Source organism: Triturus cristatus, chromosome 12 (assembly GCF_964204655.1).
Source record: "Triturus cristatus chromosome 12, aTriCri1.1, whole genome shotgun sequence".
NCBI lineage: Eukaryota > Metazoa > Chordata > Amphibia > Caudata > Salamandridae > Triturus > Triturus cristatus.
The window spans coordinates 128,148,486-128,169,185 of NC_140595.1; the positions used below are offsets into that span (position 1 = coordinate 128,148,486).

General features: G+C 43.2%; 1 protein-coding gene across 1 annotated transcript in view; it reads right to left on the reverse strand.

The window, feature by feature from the left end:
* Positions 1 to 746: 746 nt before the first annotated feature.
* Positions 747 to 20,700, reverse strand: part of LOC146772869 (intelectin-1-like) — a 124,046-nt gene continuing 104,092 nt past the window's right edge. The window contains exons 7-8 of the mRNA XM_085637917.1: positions 12,422 to 12,525; positions 747 to 1,238 (exon numbers count right to left, since the gene is read on the reverse strand). Coding sequence (XP_085494043.1) covers positions 1,086 to 1,238; positions 12,422 to 12,525 — 257 coding nt within the window. The 3' untranslated portion in view covers positions 747 to 1,085. The remainder of the gene's footprint in view (positions 1,239 to 12,421; positions 12,526 to 20,700) is intronic.

Sequence of the window (20,700 nt, forward strand, 5' to 3'; positions counted from 1 at the left end):
TCTACATTTGATAAAATGCATACTTTTTTGGGTAGGACTTCTCCTATATGGAATAACTCTGTTATGCCAGGGAAGTTTGCAGATTTGTCAATTACAATTGCTTTTCAGGTTATAATGTCCAGCTGGAAGAACACCCAGGAGGCTACGTTCCTTAAATGGTAGAATATGCTCTGAAATCACCATAGACTAGACTGTGATGCAATCACTTCCATTAAGCTATTAATAAAGTGAGATGTTCTGAGGATGCCACTTTCATCCTTTCTTTCTAGAAAATTGCCTACCTCCCCTACTACTACACATCAGTTCAACTCCCTTAACTCTTTTTTATCTTCCATTGTCATTGATCGTTAATATGATACAGTGGTAGCTTATACCCTTCTCTTCCTCTTAATTGGCTTCATCCCGCCCCCTTTTTTCCCCTTCCCTCACTCTTTTTCATTATAGAAATGAGGAAATACTAAGTTATACCAATTAGTTGTTACTAGACTTTTTGTTTGTTGATTTAGTATATAGCGGTTAAGAACCATTGATTCTGGTTGTGTTATAATGACAATTGTATTTACAGTATTTTAGTGAAGATCATTTCAGGTATGCTGTACTCCTGCTAATGTAAATTTCGTACTTCTTTAATAAAGAATAAAGACCTAAAAAGACAATCTAAAAAGCAATCATTTCAAATGAAGACTGGTACAGATTAAATATGATCAAGGCATTTGGAAGTAATTGACAACATGATTAATACAAACTTGACATTTTCAGGTGATTTCTTTATTTTTCGTATGATAAAAACGTTTTATTTTATATGCATAGAAATAAAGCATTCAATTCTAGCAGTCCGCATTTTACTACCTTGATTTTTCTTTTGTCATGTGATAATGACATTTGACTTTTCTGCATATATAGAACTACAGTATACAATTCTAGCAATCTGCGTTGTTTTAAGGTGCACTGGCGCCTTTGTCCACAAAAGAACTTCCTACCTAATTTTCAAGCTCACATAACGATGTGGATTGAGTTAAACTGAAAATGAAGGGAATTCAATATTTCCCAATAGATGGGCAGTGGTGTTTCCAGTTTTCCACTAATCAGCGGTACCACAGCAGCACCGCGGCCTCTGTTATCGCTTTGCTTGCACTCCAGCCTGCACTAGCTCCATAACCATTCCAATCAAAGCTGGCAAAGTCTCCGCACTGCTTGGGAGCAGCCTCAGGGAAGTGTCCTCCTCCACCGATGCAATGCTGGGAAGAAAGCAGGGGTAGATAGAACATCAAAAGTTATCCGCATAGAATGAAAAAAAACTAAAACAATGGCCACTTACAGATGATTACTTGGTATTTCGTAAAATAAGTACTATGTACAAGGTTTGTACAACTATGTTCCCAAAGTGACTGAATATGAGAAAACAGTTATGTCTGAGCAGTGTATGTTTAACCTGTGTTTTGTTATGTGCCCCTGCGCCAAAATACATCAACTTCTGCCTCGACGAAGGTATCTTCTGTAGGCCTAATCGCATGTTGTGTTCCTTTTTCCTTCCTTCTAACCAAATTGCTGCATGTCAGAAGTTATTGTGGGGCCTGGGACAACTAATTAGATCAAGTGGGGCTTCAAAGTTTAAAACAAAATGTTCTGCAATTAAAAATTAAAAAAACAGCAGAGTCAGCGGGTAGTGTCATCTAGTAATATTAGTTATGTTAGCGATCTCTTCATTAAGAAATAGGGAAAGCTTGCTTTGAAATCTTTTAATGAATGTTCTAGTGACCTCCTTGCACGTCCTTCTGACAAGTCTGCAATGGGTTGCCAATGGGGTATTTTATTTTTGTGCTATTTTTCATCATTTTGATGTCTGGATATAGATAGGCAACCTAATAAAGGGTATGTAGCTACACAGTGAACAACTCTGATAAAAAATAGTGATATAAAGAGGGAGGCACCTATTTAACGACGTATGAATTATTTTAGCACCGCTTAAATATAAAAAGATTTATGCAGTACCATATTTTTTGAGTTCTGCACGCTAACGTCACCAGAAGCGCTCAAGCTAATAAATCAATTTTCTCATCAGACTAAACATTGCACTATAACAAACAGGTGAGTGAGAGGTGTCTAGTGTGTGAATTGTACTTAAGGAACAACCTCAAGTAGAGATTTTTACACTTACAACTGGTCATTTGAAAAAGGCATTTGAAGTCGTGGCCGGTGCAGGTAAGCGCAGTGGGGCAGTGGAGCGGGGCGGGGGGAATGAGTCGACAGACAAAGGAATGGGTTTTTTTTTTTTTTTAATTTTACCTATTCCGTCGTGTCAGTGTACACCCTCCCACCCCACCCTGCCCCCACGTATACCAGTGCCGGCCGCCACTGTTTATTTAATTTCCTCTGACTAAACAAAGAACACAGCCCCATGCACTTGCACAGGAGGCTTCAAAACTCCTCTATGTGTCAAACTCTGCACAGCGGGAACAGGAGTTAGCAGCAATTGCCACAAAATGTTATCAGAAGTGAGCCTGGAAACTTGTGCCAGGCCCAGCCTTCCACCCCAGTACTGTAATGTTTGTCAATACTAAAAAGTGGCAAATCTACACTTGTTTGTAGGTAATCCTTTACAGGTTTAGGATTACTACTTGTTGTATGAATTGGTCCATATTTGTGATATTTAATTTGCCCATTGTTGGCCTTTTCTTAGTTTGGAGTTCAGCACAAGAATTCCACGCGCAGTCAGTTGCTATCCTGTTGTACACCTAGGGCTGCATCATAATGGACTCTGGGTAGGGCTGAGTAACTGTAATGTATGCAAAGCCAATTCATTTAGCTCCATCTTTCTCAAAATTAGAGCTCAATTTAGAGTTTGCCTTTTTTGAGCTGTGCGGTCTAAAACCACAGACTAACCTGGAGCCATATCGGGTTAACTGATTTAACTTTATGCACTTTAGGCACACAAAAAAGGGCCAGATTTATCAAAGTTTTGTTCTGCCCTTCCTCTGTGCAATAAGGTTCAAGGGCAATGTGGCCCTAAGTGCCTTGATAAATCTAGAGCAAAAGACACACAATTGATGGACGGAATGCAGAACAAATCAAAACATTCACCCCAGTCAAGAGATCTGGGTTAAATCCATCCTTCTTTTGCTCACCATGCCACCCCAGTTTAATCCTGGCCATATGCAAATCAGTCTTGACCCTGTGCCTCATGGGAACAGTCCAGCCCGAACTGCCAAGCCAGGTCCTCCCTGGACCGGAAACAAGCATCCTAGGACCGGTTTCAGGGTTTCACCTCTCATCAGCCAGGATAGCTTGAATCCAGTGGCACCGTGATCCCAGGACCCACACCTGGGAATACCCGGAGAACTTGGGGCGAGAAAGCAAAAGACACACAATTGATGGATGCAATGTAGAACAAATCAAAACATTCACCCCCAGTCAAGAGATCTGGGTTAAATCCATCATTCTTTTGCTCTCCATGCCACCCCAGTTTAGACCTGGCCATATGCAAATTAGTCTGGACCCTGTGCCTCATGGGAACAGTCCAGCCCGAACTGCCAAGCCAGATCCTCCCTAGACCAGAAACAAGCATCCTAGGACCAGTTTCCGGGTTTCACCACTCATCAGACAGGATAGCTTGAATCCAGTGGCACAGTGAGCCCGGGTCTCAAGTCTGGGCATACCCGGCACACTTAGGGCGAGAAAGCAAAAGACACACAATTGATGGACGGAATGAAGAACAAATCAAAACATTCACCCCCAGTCAAGAGATCTAGTTTAAATCCATCATTCTTTTTCTCACCATGCCAGCCCATGTCCATCAATTGTTCTTTTTGCATATAATAAATCTAGAGTAACGCAAGGAAGTGGAAATTGCTGCATTGCATTACTATGCAGCAGGGAGACATTCCATGGCTGGAGCGTGGGTGCTTCCACGCATCCACCTATAGATTTTGGCATATCTCCAGATTTACCTTTAGTGGTAGACATAGGAATTTGTCAAAATGCTATGCCTCTCGAGGTGAGGCTTAATGAGAAGAAATATCTTTATTTCTCCTTGTTTTTTCCTCTTTCTACATGTGCTGCAGTTTGCAGTACACGTAGAAAGATGAAAATGCCTCTCAGGATTGTTTTTGTGCAGGAAAGTGCCTCTTCCTGCACAAAACAATCCTGCCAGCAACGCAGGCACCCTTGCACCATGACAAAGGGTGCCTGCCTTGGCGTTAGGCAGTCAAAAGTGAGTCAGCCCACAGAAAGGACACAAATGCACCTTATAATTGTAAACGCAGCACATTCCTACTCTTTCCCCTTCAACAACGCAGCAAGGTGGCTTGCTGTTCTACATGAAAGAATGATAAACCTGGCCCAGGATCTCTGTGGTGAGTCAGCCGGGCTCATCGTGATTTAGCTCCAGGTTTTGTGTGTGGTGAAATCGAGGACTGCTTGTGCTTTCCTGCTCTGTTGCATTCTCATTTCATTGATTCTCAGGCGTTTGGTGTTGCATGGTGCAAAGTTGTTTGGTTATATGCTTCCCTCAACTCTTTTGATTGTTGACTTTTGTGCCACTTTGCATTGCACAGTTGTTCACAATAATCTCTAGTAAATTTGGGGCCATGGCTCCGGGCATGGACTTTTGTTGGCACCAATAATAATCATCAGGGCTGGACTGACCGTAGCGGGCACAGGGCTTTTCCCTAGTCGGCCGCCAGCGTAGAGGCCGGTTCTGGACCCCTGGGGGCCATTTTTGTTATAGAGGGCCGGTTTTGTAGCATAGTTGCGATATTGGCCCCCTGTAACAAAAGCAGCTGCGGTGTTTTCAACACGCACCTCCCCCCTCCAACCGCTCCCGCGGGTGGTTCGACTCAATTGCCAGGACCGGTTTGCATTTCCGGTCTAGCCCTGATTATCATGAAGTGTATAGGCCCAAATGCTTTAATTTAGGAGAACCAAGACTATACTTCACTACTTGCATTATGTTTTTGTTTAAGGGCGCATCACTGGAACACGGTATTCTGCTGAAATGAAGCAATCGGGAAACCGTGCCAAAGATACTTAACTTTGCAGCCCCTGTTCACTGAAGTCTCAAAGTTTATGAATTTATTACGTACACTAAATGTGCAGGAGTAATTTGTATGCATACTGATATTGTCCTGTGAGTCGCTAAGGAGTTCGACCACACAGTGCATGAAAACATACCACAAGGTCATGGACAGGCATTAGCAAGGACAAGACAAGTTTAGCTTTTATCTAGCGCATGGGCATACAGTCACACAACACGCACTGACACGTAGAAGACACTCCGAAATACATTGGCCAACGAGCCTATACATGCGGATCAACAGACATATAGGCACCTGCAGACAGGGCAAGAGTCGGGGGTACACTCGGGTGGACGGCGTCCAGCCACTTTTTTACAGGGTGGATGCTGTCCACCCTGCCAAGAAGTTGGGCCCCACTGAAAAAGATGCTGAATTTGTCCCGGCGTAATTTCCAAAAACCGGGACACTTTCAGCAGCGTCTGCACGTTATTTATCTGCTTTCGATCCGTAACAACGTGCAGGCAGTGACGGGGCTCTCTTATTTCTGACTCCTGCTGGGCCCATATTAAAGGCCGAATCTGAGGGGTCATCAGGCTCGAGTCTCCTGGCTGGCAGCAGTCAGGAGCCTCACACCTAGAAGCAAATGCAGCAGAGGGGAAACAAAGGCTCACACCTTGTTAGCACTTCACACATACTTAAGAGAGACAGCTTTTCACTTTGTTCAGTCCCTGTTTAGGAGATATACATGCACTGTAAGAATGTCAGATGTGTTGATCTTTCCCAGTATTTGCACAAAATAAATAGCATTTATATAGCGCTTACTACTCCCGAGGAGGAGTTGTAATAATTTAAATATCACTATTTTTTCTTTTAAAGCACTATGGCTAGAGAAAGCTTTATGCTTACAAAAGGCAACATTGTTTTATGCGTAGTGTACAAAAGTGTGAATCTTCTGCCTAAATCAGGAGGGTTTGCAAGTATACTCGAAATGTGCTCAAATGTACTCATGATATACCTGCTAAACATACATGTGAGGGCTTAAGATCTGATGTCACTTCTTGTGATGTCACTTTCTGTGATGTCATGAGCTGTGCTGTCACGCACTGTGATGTCACGAGCTGTGATGTCACACGCTGTGATGCCACTGGCATACTCATTAACTAGGTTAGTCCCCCCACTTCTATTTTTTAGGACTTGTGCCCTGCCTGCAGAGAATAACAAACAGACATACAGGCGCTGAGTACAGCCACTTGTGCACACAGGCCAACAAGCATATGCACCTAAGAGCACAGATAACCAGAAATAAACAAACCCATGCACATGACCAAGGGACCATTCAACAGGTCATCTCGCATACAAGCATCCACGTGCATAACAACAGACTTATAAGCACTCAAATACACACCAACAACAGACCTACAGATTCACGCATAGTGTTAGTCACACATGCATTCAAACATGAAATGGTTTTTCGCATCACCAGTACCAAAAACACAGATTAACAATCAGCAAAAGGGGCATAAATAATGGCAGAGAGCTAATATTTTTTTTCTTGGAGCAGTAGCACGTCATACTGCACTTTGGGTGTTGATATGCACTACATATGTCACATACTTCTGTTAACTAATTTTAAGGTACTCAAATTACTGCCCTTAGAATCATGGAAGGCTGAGTTGGCCTTGTCATGATTTAAATTCATGACCTCCAGGCTACAACAGCTGTCAGCTCCAGGGTTAACAAATTCAGTCATCTTCATGGCATGAATGAATGGATGCAGATATAGATGGACAGATAACACCCCCACAGCAAGCTATACAAATTCAAACACAGACCAACAAACTGACAGTCTCCCATGAGCATAAACTTGCAAGCATGCAGGTGCACCTAGGCCAACAGTCACACAGACACCAACACACAGTGACCAACAGTAGAATCAACTCAGCATTGCCACCAAAAGACACGCAGATGTCTATGCAAAGGACAAACAAGCATGTGATGGAGCTCGTAGAGTAATAAACGTGATGTTATCCATTCACGCAGACCAACATACACACAAGCAGGCATCAATACCATAGAACGAAAGACATCCAGTAGCCATGCCCTTGCAGGCACCTATGTACAAGCAAACAGCACACCTAAACTGCAATCACACATATTAAGAGATGAACATATACTCACCCACAGCCCACGTACAGGCCTACTTAGAGTAAAAGAAAACACACATACTGGTGCAAATTATTGGTGTATTGGAAGAACGGATAGAGGGATGGGTCGAGGGACTGATGGAAGGATGGACGAATGCTGGATGGGTATTTGGATGCTACGGGCCTTATTTACCAGGCCCATAGCAGCACGTTTGTGTCACAGGAACATCATTTTTTTGGCGATCTGGTAGCGCAATGAGCTGCAGCATGTTTACAAGGCCATGCAAAGCCACTATACGTGCCCCTTTCACACTGAACACTGCGTTAAAGGGGATTTCCATGGGTGTTGCTGTGGGTGTTTCCATGCAACACCCATGGAATCTGAAGCATTCCCAGATTTACGATGAATCATAAATCAGGGACTGTGTCAGATTCTAACAACACCCCAAGGGCAACAAGTACTATCTTTATTTCTCCTCGTTTTTCCTCTTTCTATGTGTGCTGCATTCAGAGGCACACATAGAAAGAGGAAAACACCTCTTGTGATTGTTTTTGTGCAGGAAGGTATCCCTTCCTGCAGAAAAACGATCACCCCCTATAATGCAGACACCCTAGCACCATTGTGCAAGGGTGTGTGCATTGGTGCATGGCCGTCTATTGTGCACGAACGCTGGGGAAAAGGACAGGAATGTGCCATATCTCATAAACACTGCGCATTCCTGCCCTTTTTGTTTGATGCAGGGCAGTGCAGCAAAATTCCTTGCAGCACTGCGCTGCCCCAAAACCTCATAAATGATGCCTCAATGTTTTGATTGCTTAGCTCATGCTATGTTGCAGAGGATTAAGCAAATTCATGGCTCAGCTCACTTCATAAATCTTCATCACACAATCACATCTTCCAAGAGGAAAAAGGCAAAAAAAAGCCTTGGATGCAACCAGTGACGGCCGGCACAGGTAAACATGGTGGACGGGGCAGGACACGTCGGGGGGGGGAGGGCCGACAGACGTCGAAACAGGTATTATTTATTTATTTAATTATACCTATTCCGTCGCCTGTCGACTTAGCCCCCCTGCCCCGCCCCGCCTCACCCCACCCACCACATTTACCTGTGCCAGCCGCCGCTGGGTGCTCCTGTGGAGCAATTGAGACTTGTCAGTTGGCTGCTGAGATGAGATATGCCACCAGCCTAGTTAAGGTTCTTACTTCCGCAGCTGTAAGGGTCTTTACGGGATCACAGCAGTGACAGAAGATACAGGAAGGGTCAACAGTGCCATGGGGTCTTTCGCTCACATTTACTTGTCCATATGCTCTGGGGCCATGACTGCTTTACCCCTTATTGGCTCACTTGTGACTCTATGCTCTACCATCAGCTAATTTTTTTGGGTCGACCTGAGCACCAGTAGGTCTTCCCCCCTCTCTGATGGTGCAATTTGCCCTATCCCAAATGCTCACCATGTTGATAATTATTATTGTTGAGTCAGTGCAAAGGTTTTTAATCCCACACACTCGCCTAATTATTATTGATTAGATTGTCACTCCCCTGGCCTGTGCACCTAGCTAAGCAAAGTGTTCATGTAAATATTCTGCTACCTTGCAGACAAAAAAATAATTAGAGGAAACATTGTCGGGTAGAGAAAGGCCCTGAATGTCACCTCTAATTTGGTCCTTGGCCTGACTCAGAGAAATATTTGTTTAAAGAAACTTCACAGTTCATGCTCCTACAAATCTTGTTCTGCTTCAAGTTGGAACAGTGCAGTGCACATTGCATGCCCATGCTTTCCTTGGCCTCTTGCATATAGCCGTGCGCCTGCACTGCAATGTAGCACTGCAATTTACCTCCGGCATTTATAGCACAAACAATGTTAGAGTGTCAGATTGTTCCATGGATGCCCAGTATGAAATATACCGTCCTGGCATTTCCTTTTATAATTCTGGGGAACCAGGCTCGCTAATCCAATCAGTTGCATTGAGGCATTGCGCTAATCTGATATATGAAAGGCCAGGACTTTCTGACCTGACCTGATCCGGCAACTCTAGTTAAATGGCTGTCTGTATGCATCAGTTTCACTCGGAAATTCTTTCCACAAAGGACACACATTTTAGATCTCGCCTAGCGTTGCAGCGCATGCGCGCTACTCGCTCTGTGAGACCTCTTGTGATCAAGGAGATTTTTGAAGGGCACTTGAAGTGCCGCCTCTCTTTCTTATTGGCGTACATCAGAAATGATGTTAAACGCTTGCTTCTTATTTGAAAATAGGCTTTTTTGTTTACGCCCTGCCTCCTCTTTGAACGGCCCATCCGGACTGGGTCATCTGCTTCACAGCTGTCGTGAAGCAATTCCTTATCTATAGGGGGCGTGTACACATCTGTTTCACTCAGCTGCTTATTTATATTTGCATTGCGCTTTATGCAAATATAAACAAGCGGCTGCCTTCCCGCAATGGCGAGCGCTTGTCTCCCCTGTAGCTGTCACTTTATCTCGCTGCCCTGTCCCTGCCCCGTCCGGTGCCAGGGTACGGGAACACACAGATTCCCCCCCCCCTTTGCAGCAAATCCGCCCCCTCCTTGACCGAATCAAAATAGCCCTCGGTGCTCACGATTCTCAAGAGCTTGCGTCTCATTGCCCCTGCATAATGCCATATGCGTCCCTGCGGGCCACGATGGGGGTTGGTCATGGGACCGAGGGCTGGCTCTGGGGATGTTCATAATGCCTTGCAGGTGGTACTGGGGGCTGTCTCCCAGGTGACATTGGGAGTTGTTACAAAGGGCCGCCTTAGTGGGGGCTGGCCCTGGAGAATGTCAGACATCTGGCCTTGGGTGTCTTGGCGCACTGGTTTGGCATCAGGGGCCTCGCTGGTAGTTACGGCACGCAGAGGTGTACCATGGTGGTGGCTTGCACTGAGACTGGCCCCAGCTCTGAGGGGGAGGGTATGAGGGGGCAGTGTAGAGAGGACTGGTCCTGTCTCAGAGGGCTGGCTCCAGGGGGCGGTGCTCTCTGTGTACACATTGTTTGGTTTCCCGTGTAATTTAGAAGCTCCGCCCGTACTGCTTTGTGTCGCATTCACTGACATAATCAGCGCTTGGAAGCAGAGCCGCCTGAAAGGCATGCCCGTGAGTGATGAGGGGGGATATTTGGGAGGAAATGGAGGGGAGGGCAAATGAGGCATCATCGACTAAGAATTAGGGGTCGGGAGTGTGGCTATACTTTCACAGGGCTGTTATGGCACTCCACACTGCATGACGTTTTCTCCACGTTTGCCTCTCTGGTGACCCTCACACTTCGATGCTAGCGTCAGGACGCGTCATATCTGAAATCAGTATAGAGATTTGAGCGACCTGCATGCTGAATCAAGGACCCCGCGGCCCAGCAAGCGGTAACCAGTAACAAGTGCCATATTGTTCATTTAATTAGTAATCTATGGGTTTTTTTATGACCAGATTTTTTTCAGTATTTCAGTTGTGTCCGTACTATTACGACTGGCGCCTTGGTTACATTTAATCAATATGTGGCAGTTTCGGTAAGGCACTGTGACACTTTTTTTTAGTGTGCCTGTCGATAAAAGTATTCCCCCACGGACATAGTGCAGTCGTTTGGCTGGTAACACTTCATTATTTCATCACACCAGGGCGTGCCTGTCCTCTTGTATATTTTTTCCAAGACAGCTCCACACTGCCCTTGATTTAATCCCATGGCAATACCTTTCTTTAAGTGCTTGGGCTGGAGGGCTTTCTGTGCTTGTGTGTGGGGGGGAGGGGGGGAGGACATTATTGCCCAGTGTGTGCTTCGTGTTTACTCTGGTCTGTTTTACAACCAGGCGCCTTGTGCTGAATGGATACGTTCAGGACACGCTCGCCACACACATGGCTTTAGGGATGGGGCGGTGCTGCCAGACACCCCTGGCTCCTCTGAGTTACACATTTTTCACTTGACGCAGAATGATTAGTTACACACCTCCTTGTCCCCACATCCGCACATCTGACTATTCATTAATTTGTCCCTTAGTGTACTAGACTCACTGACCACCTCTCTCTGCAACCAGCTGTCTGCTTCCCTCCTTTGTTCTCTTTCTCTCTAGCATCCGAACTGGATCTTTTACTTTTACTTCTCCGTGCCTTATTTCCTCATCTCACATGTCTCGTCATTTCTTCTTCTCTCTCTGCCCCCAACACACTTTTTTTTTTTTTAACTTTAATGAGAACGGCGCCGTCTCCTCGGACACCGCGCTATGCAATGCAATAGGTGTTGCTTTTGGTATTGTAAATAACAATGCCTTTCAATTTTTTTAAAGGCATTGCCATTTACAATGTCAATAGCTCAAAATAATGTCATTGCTAGACTTATTGCATTGTAAATGCTTGTTTTTTAATCTGTTGAGAGTTCCAACTGTTTGTTTTCTTCTTTTTAGAGGAATTTGATGTGTATTCCATGTTACATTTTTCAACATACATGAAAATAGAAAACCTGCTGTAATATAAATTATTTGAATCTGCCTGGCTCCCATTTTCATTACACCTGTTTACATTTCCCTACAGACATGAATGACCCCATACAATAAATGAGATATTGAGGACTATAAAAGCGAATATCTATACTGTATTGTCTATTGCTGTTAGTAATGTGATTTGTATACGTTTTTAGCCTGACACTCTAATTTATTGACCCTCCCTAATGAGGTGCAACTGGTACCCAAGCGTAGAAGTCAATAGCTCCAGCCATACTGCGGAAATCTATGACTGGTGATGATGTCTCAAGCTGTTATACGAGTAATGATCATTAATAATTTTAATAAGGTTTGTAGGATTTTATCGATTTTATTGTTTTAATGTTTTCATATGAATTTTATTTATGTGTACTTTTATGGCAGTATCTGCCGAATTAAGAATATAAAATAAGATAAAAGCTAATAAAGCACTTTGATATAGATACCTTATTTCAGTATGACACATGTGGCATTAGTACAAATGCCTGGCACCAGAATGTATTCTTTGAAGGAAGGGTTTTTTTTTTATGGAAAAAAACAGATTCCATATTAGCACGTTTCAGCAACTAAACCCATTTCGTCCTGCATGACACTTCTTGGGCTCTTCTCTTGCTGCACTATTTCCCTATTTCACAATTACACACCCCAGTTCCTTGATTTTTAACCTCCAATATATTGAGTAAGAATACCAGATGTGACATTGAGGCAAACCTAAAAAGAAACCTTGCTCCCTCCCTCTGTTCCTTTCGAATGAACATCTGGCTGATGATTGTCACAACTCACATGTTCATTGTGACAACCGGTGACCTTCACCCCGGAACACATGGCAAGGGCAGCTCCCTCGTGGTTTATCACTCTGAACTGGACATACCCGGCAGTGAATTGACCTGATGGAAAAAAAAGACATAAGGGATTAATCTATAGTTAGACAACGTTGATGCATCCGAAAAGGAGTAACATATGCAACTGCATTTACAAGCAAAATTCAGACTGATAAAATGTTTTATGTGTTTGTTATTTATTGTATACGGAACTGAAATATTTAGAGCTCCCAAGTGTTCATGCTTACGAATTTCTACCTGTTTTAGAAGTTGTTTGCATGAAAGAATTGGGAAATGTGCAATATTTCTGTAAGAATGTATTTCTCGGAAATTAAATATTATGACTACAGTTTTTAAAATGTTAATATAAATAAAAATCAACTGTTTTCCGGATCTTTATTGTTTCTTAATTACAAAAAATCATAAATTAGAATTTCTGTCCAAACTGTACATCATGATTAACAGGCAAATAAATGGGTGTGCATACTGGCAACACCCATTTTAGAAAAGGGTGAGATGTGCTGTTTAATTTGTGCTTCACACGCCTAATTGCCAGTTTGGGCACATGCCCTACATTACAGATTACATTTGTATCCATTAGTGCATATTTTATTAAGTTGTTCCATTAAGAAATATGAAAACAATTTACAATAAAATTGTTATCACATTTTCTGACAGGAACAAAATCACAAGTTACCATTGTGCAAACTGATAACAAGGTGTAGGAATCGCTGAAATGTGGCTGCACAAGTGCAAACAGGGGTGTACACCAATTATTTACTACCTTACATCAATTCATGATGGACTCTGTCTGCAATCCTGAACTTTCGCCCACAAATCATTTATTCTCTATGTTTTGTTCAGGGGAAACAACACATAACAACAGCAATCGGAATGCATGAGGCTATCACATAAAAATCCAAGACTGGGTGCAGTGTTTGCAATAACCTGGGCAAAGGTACCTACCCAAAGCTGAATGTTATGCACCAGCACACTTTTGATTAATCAATCAGAGTTGTGTCTAGTGTACTAATCACCCCGAGGGCTATCCAGGCACTAGCGTGACGTGAGTCTATTCCAACAGCCATGTCTTGAGTCTGCTCCTTAACTCGGCGAGGGATGTTGATACTCGGAGGTGGATGGGGAGGTTAGTCCAAGCTTTGGCTGTGAGGTGGGAGAAAGAGGGATTTCCTATCTTGGTACGATGGATGCGTGGAACGGTGGCAAGGGCCATGGCGGCAAACTGCAGGTGTCAGGTGTCTGGTGGGCCAGTGGACGATCAGGCGGTCGGTCAGGTATTCTGGTCAAGTGTTGTGGAGAGCTCTCTAGGCTTTCTTTTTAATACAGCTCATGGCACACTTTTGTAATTTAATTGTATGTGTCTGCTCTTCATTACTGCATGCGCAGTACTTCACATTTCTCCTTTCTACCTCTTCAGTTGAAACAGAAAGGAGACTTGTGTTGCCTATTGATATCATTGTGTAGATGCAAAACATTTTGGATGCTGAGGAAGTGCACACGTCTCCTTCCACTGCTCATTTTGGGGAACCTTTTTTGGTTAAGCACTCCATGAGAGTTCATTGGTTTTCTAACTCCCTCATTTATCAAAAAAAAGGTAATCCCAGAGTTTGATGGTGATCTCACCATCACTAGGGCTCACCGTGTCCCTGCCCGCCCGTTCCCGAATTCCACGGTACCACGGACAATTCTATTAAATTTTGCAGACTATCGCATAAAAGAGAGGATGCTGTCTAAAGCAGTCCAGCAGAGACAATTTCCAGTGAATGAGACTGTAAAATGTCGCATTTTTTCAGATATGATTGCTGTGGCGGCGCGTAGGAGGAAAGAATTCGTGAAGATCCTCCATTTATTTAAAGCGAATGGGGCACAAGCATCCATTGCCCAGCAGTCTAAATTGAAGGTCCTGGTTAAGGGCACATTTTTTATGTTCTCAGATTTGGATGAAGCCCAGGAACTACGGAAAGAGATTTCGCAGGGCTCTGGGATATAGGGGGAGATTCTGTTTATTATTATAACCGTATGGGCTAGGATACTGGGGGATTTTGGTGGGTTAAGCTACGCTTACCCTTCGCTTCTTTCATTGAAGGCCCAGTTAAGGCCCAGTTAAGGTTATGTTTTGTGTTCAGCTGCTAAACTGATTATAGCAGGGACTGTATCCTTATTGTGCATGTTTGCTTGTAGGTGTACTTTTTTGATAGTTATTTCCAGCTTTGCTGACACCCAGGTTAGATAGGGAAAGAGTTTTTACAGGGTTCCAGGGCTTAGAAGGATCTGCTTGAGGTAAAATATTAGTTACTGTCATCATTATAAATTGTTATAAATTGTGGGGTCAGGTAGGTGTGTTTTCTCGCCCCTGTTCCCAGGAGGTCAAGGTGTCTTTCTAATCATGATCCATCTTAACTGGGGTTTTATCACTTGGATCATATATTCGCTTGCATGTTTCAATATATTTGATAAAATTGAGAATTGCTGGGGGACCAGGGGTAAGATCACTCGGGTGTAATTACATGACACCCTGGTTGGAGTAGGGGGGGGGTGAAATGTGGTCAGCGTGGCTGGTGGGGGTTTTTCCACATTTATGGGGAAGGGGGTATGTGGGGTGGGATGGGAGTATAAAAAAAAAATGAAGTCCTTTTATTGCAAATACATTTATGTTTTATACATCCATATTCTAGTTTGACTCTGGGTAGGATGTTTATCGGGTTTAGGTTCTGGTTAGGTTTTAACTATGGCTAGTAAAGAATTGCTAAGAGTGGTTTCTTTTAATGTTAATGGTCTCAACAATCAAAAGAAAATGCGGGCAATTGAATCATGGATTAAAACAGAAAACCCGGCGGTGATATTTCTTCAAGAGACCCATATACCAGCTGTAAGACTGCCAGATTTTTCTGTGTTTAGGTCTTGGGCAGCTTATAGGGGATTCTCTTCATCTTCTGCTTCCCATAGGGGGACAGCAATATTTTTAAATAAAAAATTTCAGGTGGAGGTTCTTAATTTTGAGAAAGATCAGCAGGGCCGCTGGTGTTGGGTTACCTGCATTCTTAGACAAAGCCAGAGGCCAATTACTTTTGTTAGCATATATGCCCCAGTTGAGGACAACTCTAAGATCTACGAGGATTTGTGTCAGTCCCTAATCCAGGTTCCTGGTGAGCTGATCCTGGGGGGCGATTTCAATGTCCTAATTAATCCTAAAATAGACTCCTCAGTGCAGGCCAAACGGCAGTTGAAACCTAAATCCTTTAGAACCTTACAACACTATGTAAGAACCTTAGATCTACAGGATCCCTGGCGCGCAGCCTTTCCATCCAAAATAGCGTATACTTGCTGGTCAGGTAGATTCCGCACCTCTTCACGGATTGATTTTTTCTGGTTTCCCGGAGGCTGTGTTTTAACCAGCAGAGATTTCTACATAATGGTTTCTCTGATCATGCTATGCTTGTGCTTGAGGTGCAGTTAGGAAATTGTGTTAGATCCCCTAAACGTTGGTTGTTGAACAGACAATATTTTAATGAAGAGGCCTGGGTGGATTTTATTGGGACTGAGATTAAGGAATTTTACTACAAAATAGCGAGTCTGCACCTGTGAGCGTGGTATGGGATACACTTATGGCCTTTATCCGGGGGTTAACTATTGGTAAAGATGCAGAAATTGTAAAAAAAAGTTAGGGAAGACAAGAGAATCTTGGAACACAAAGTCCAAATGTCCTATTCTGCATTTCTTAATAACCCCTCTGTGTTTAACCAGCGCCAGCTCGATCAGGCTAAGCGGGAACTCAGTGCTAACTACCACACTCAGAGTGAAGCTTCCTTTCATCAACTTCGCCCAAAAACTTATGAGGAAAGCAATTTTACCGGCAGGTTTGTAGCCTGGCAAGCCAGGGAGCAAGCTGCTATAAATCAAATCAATGCGCTGAAATGTCCCCTAACCCCCTTGCGCACAGATGACCCAGTCAAAATTGGGGAAATAATGCTACAGCACTATGTGTCCATTTATGGCCAACAACAGACTGTTGACATGACTTTATTAGAAAGTTTTTTGCAGAATAATGGATTACCGACTCTTTCAGGTATAGAAAAATTATCCATGGCAAGTCCCTTTACTATGGAAGAGTTGGAGGGGGTTATTAAGAATCTACCAAGCGGCAAGGCCTGTGGCCCGGATGGGTATCCACCTGAATTTAAAAAAATCTTTTTTAGCTCAATTGCAGAATTTTTCTTCGATTAGTAAATTCTCTATTGGAGGGGGGGGGGGGGAAATACCAGAGACTTTTAGACAGGGTAATATAGTTAGTTTTTTTTTAAAAGATAAGAACAGCGAGGATCCGAACTCATATCGACCGATAACATTATTAAATTCAGATTATAAAATTGTCACCAAATTGTTATCACTTCGGTTTAATCGATATACGGCGCAATTGATCCATCCAGATCATTATGGTTTTATTGCTGGTCGGCAGCTGGCTACCAACACACATTACCTAACTGAGGCTCTGGACTATGTTGATATACAGAGGATACCCGCGTTAGTTCTTCTATTAGACGCCGAGAAGGCCTTTGACCTTGTTGTGTGGGAGACATTGTTTAGGATTTTAGGTCACTTTGGTATTCCCCCCAAGATTATGACTTTGATTCATAATCTATATAATAATGCTGAAGCTAATGTTATTATCAATTCGTCGATGATTGGGCAGGTTACAGTAAAACGGGGTACAATGCAGGGGTGCCCTTTATCGCCGGTTTTATTTGCTTTTTTTATCGAACCATTGGCTATAGCAATAAGGAACTGTACTGATATCCGTCCTCATTTCCATCTATGGTGAAGCTAAAATTATACGCCGACTACATTATGCTTATTATTAAGCCAGAGATAGAGGTTCAGGCTAAAGTTTTCCAGCTTTTTGAAGATTTTGAGGCATTAGGTGGGTACCGCATTAATAAAAGGAAAACTGAAATCTTACAATGTGGCGGAGCAAGCTGGGATCTGCACCCTGATATCCTTCCTTGTGTCAACACCAAACCTAAAAGATATCTGGGGGTATATTTCTCCGAAAAAGTTAGTGATCTATACCATCTAAATTTCACACCGCTCCTTCGAAAAATTCAGGTCTTGTTTTTACCCTGGCACTCTCTCCCTTTATCCATCCTGGGTCGGGTGGCCTTGATTAAAATGTCTGTTCTTCCTTTGTTTCATTTTTTGTTTTCAACTATCCCATGTATTTTATCAGGTTCTTTTTTTACCCAAGTAGAGTCAATGTTTACAGCCTTCCTTTGGGCAAAAAAGTCATCACGTATTGCACTTAGCACTTTATATGAAGAAGTGGAACGAGGAGGCTTAGCTCTTCCGAACCTCAGGGATTATTACTATGCTTATTTTGCACAATATTTATCTAGATTCAAACCTGAATTACAGTCAAATCTCTTTATCAATAGTTTTGTGGATCTTATGTGTAAGGAAAGTCAGATCCACTCCCCTCTCTTAATTTTTAAATCCCCTAAATTGGTTCGCTATAAGTGTCTCCATTGGTTTTTTTTAAAACGGCAGGCGCTTTATAAAAGATATTCCATCCCGGTAATCAATTCAGCCACCCTACTATCCAGCATTCTACCATTAGCAGGTATTACGCAATCCTCAGAACTTACTGCAAAATGGGCCTCGGTAGGTTTCGGCAAGGTCTCAGACTTTCTGAGGAATGGAGGATGGCTGACGTTGACCGAAATGTCGCAAGTGACCGTTAATGATTTTATTCTTTTAGGGTCATATAACATCCTCCTTAAATTCCTTGTTGAGCTAGAGGTTTCTCAAATTGGCTGGTTACTGAACTCTTAGAGGATACATCTGGCAGAAACCCAGGAATATGGAGAAAGCATTTAGCCTCAATCAGGAGCTTGGATCTTGGACAGAAGGCAATTAAAAAATGGAAGGACCATGAAGATTTCGAAATTTCTGTCAATTTATGGTCGGTCGTTAATAAACTAAATTTTAGTACATTAATAGGGGCGAATTGGCGAAGGATGTTGTTTTTTAGTAAATGGCAACTTTACCAAACCCCTCTTTCTCTTGCAAAACTGTATGCCAATCACTCAGCGAACTGCTTTCGCTGTAACATTCACCCCTCAGCTAATTGGTCGCATATTATGCTGCAATGCCCTAAGATTCAGAAGTTCTGGGAGGACATTTTTTGCTATATGTAAACTGAATGCTGTATTCAATTAGTAGTGAACGATTTGTTAATTATTTTCGGTTTTGACCCAGATCTCTTCCTTTGCGACCAATTGGTAACATTTGTATACATTGCAATGACAGTAGCTAGATCATTGTTATTACAAAGGTGGTGTACTGATTCGATTCCCTTTGTCCTGGAGTGGGCCCATAAGATGCAAGCGGTTAGAAGAAGTGAACGCACTTACGCACTTCGGTTGGGGGGTCTTAGGAAGTTTGAAAAAATCTGGGTCACATATTTCGATTAAGCTTGGGAGGGTTTATTGTTTTGAATGTATTTCTCCCTGATATTTAAGTGTTCTATGTAATCTATGTAATATTTATACATTTTTGGAAAGCTAATGTTATGCCCGAAGGTAATTCTTTTTTAATTGGATGTCTCGATCTTAATGTATTTAATGTATTGCAATATTTATGGACTTCAATACAAATTATATAAATAAAAAAATAAATAAAAGGTTTTCTAACTCCCACCTTTCCTGTGTGCGCCCTTCAAATGCCCATACCCACATGCTCATTGTTGTTCTCGCCTCACATGCTGCCCCCGCTCATTGTGTTGCTGTCCTTTGTCTACTTCTCATGCTCACACTTGCTCCTGCTCTCTTGCCCCTGTGATCTGTGTTCTGCTCTCCCTCGTCCCTCCGCCTTGTGTTCTTCTCCCCATGGGAGTGTCTCCCCGCCTCCATGTTGCGCTCCCCCTTATGCTGCATTTTCTCTGTCCTCACCCCATGCGCTCCCCCTATTTCCTCCTTCGTTACCCCAGACCACCAGTTCCTTTTCTGTAAAAAAAAATGCACTTTTGCACTGAAAAACGTTCTTTTTTAATTTACCAATCCAAGTGGCATCTGCCAGCTCTAATTGGCAGATAAAAAACAAGGGGTTACTGCTACTTGCGGACCACGGATCCCAGAGCTGTCTCAGAAAGATTTCTGATGTTTTCACTTTAGTCTGCAGCACTTCTATTACATCAGCATATATTACAACTACCATAAAGCAACAGCATTTGCGTTTTAAGCTTAGCATTATTGCCCTTGCAGTTTAGAGTGATGTTTGTTCTACTAGACTGCCTTTACTCTAGGTTTCAAGCAGTGTTGTTAAGTCTCATTGAACTCATCACCTGTGTCTCTGTATACTTTAGGAAGCATATAAGCGTGCAGAGACAAAGGGGCATATTTACAAGCAAGTTGCAGAGCGCGGGTTAGCTCAAAAATTGCTAACACCACGCTCGGTCACTCTAGAAATGCAGGGTTGTGTCGTATTTACAATAATACAGATCACCCCTGCGTTTCTCCCTGCACTGGTGCTAAAATCATCTGCCTAGCGCCAATGCAGGCACCATAGTGCAAGGGGCCCTGCGTCGAGGAAATGATTGTTTATGTGCAGGAAGGTTTCGCTTCCTGCACATAAACAATCCAGAATGCATTGTGCAGCACACATAGAAGTTGCGTACTTCCTGCACATAAACAATCATTAATGGCATATTGCTCTTTTTATGTGTGCTGCACTGCAACACACATAGAAACACGAAAACGTGGAGAAATAAAGCATTTTTCCTTGTTTCGCCATGTTAAGACCAGGTTTTCCCTGTTCTTAATTTTGGAGCTCCCCCCTATTTACGCCACACTTGTAAATAGGGGGCAGCATCAAAATCAATGGGTTTTGTGGGGGAACACCAGCCTCAACACCCATTGCCCACCCCTTTCACGCTACGTGTAGCTTTTTTCCCGTTTTTCGTACCTTTTTCGGTACTTTTTCGTCTTCTAGGCCTCCTCGCCATTCTCGAGGCCTTCCCGCCGTTGCTTTTCCCGCTTTTTTCACCTACCCGCCCACCTCCCGCCTCCCAGCTAACCCCGCCTCCCCGGCTACCCCTTAAATGGCGGCCGCTGCGAGGCAGTGGTAGCGACCCTTGACCCCAGGGTAGGTCGCCCCCCTGTCCTCACAGTGCCACCAGACCTGTGTGCCTTCTCCCTTTTGCTGTCTGCCTGCTTGGTTTTTTGCCTG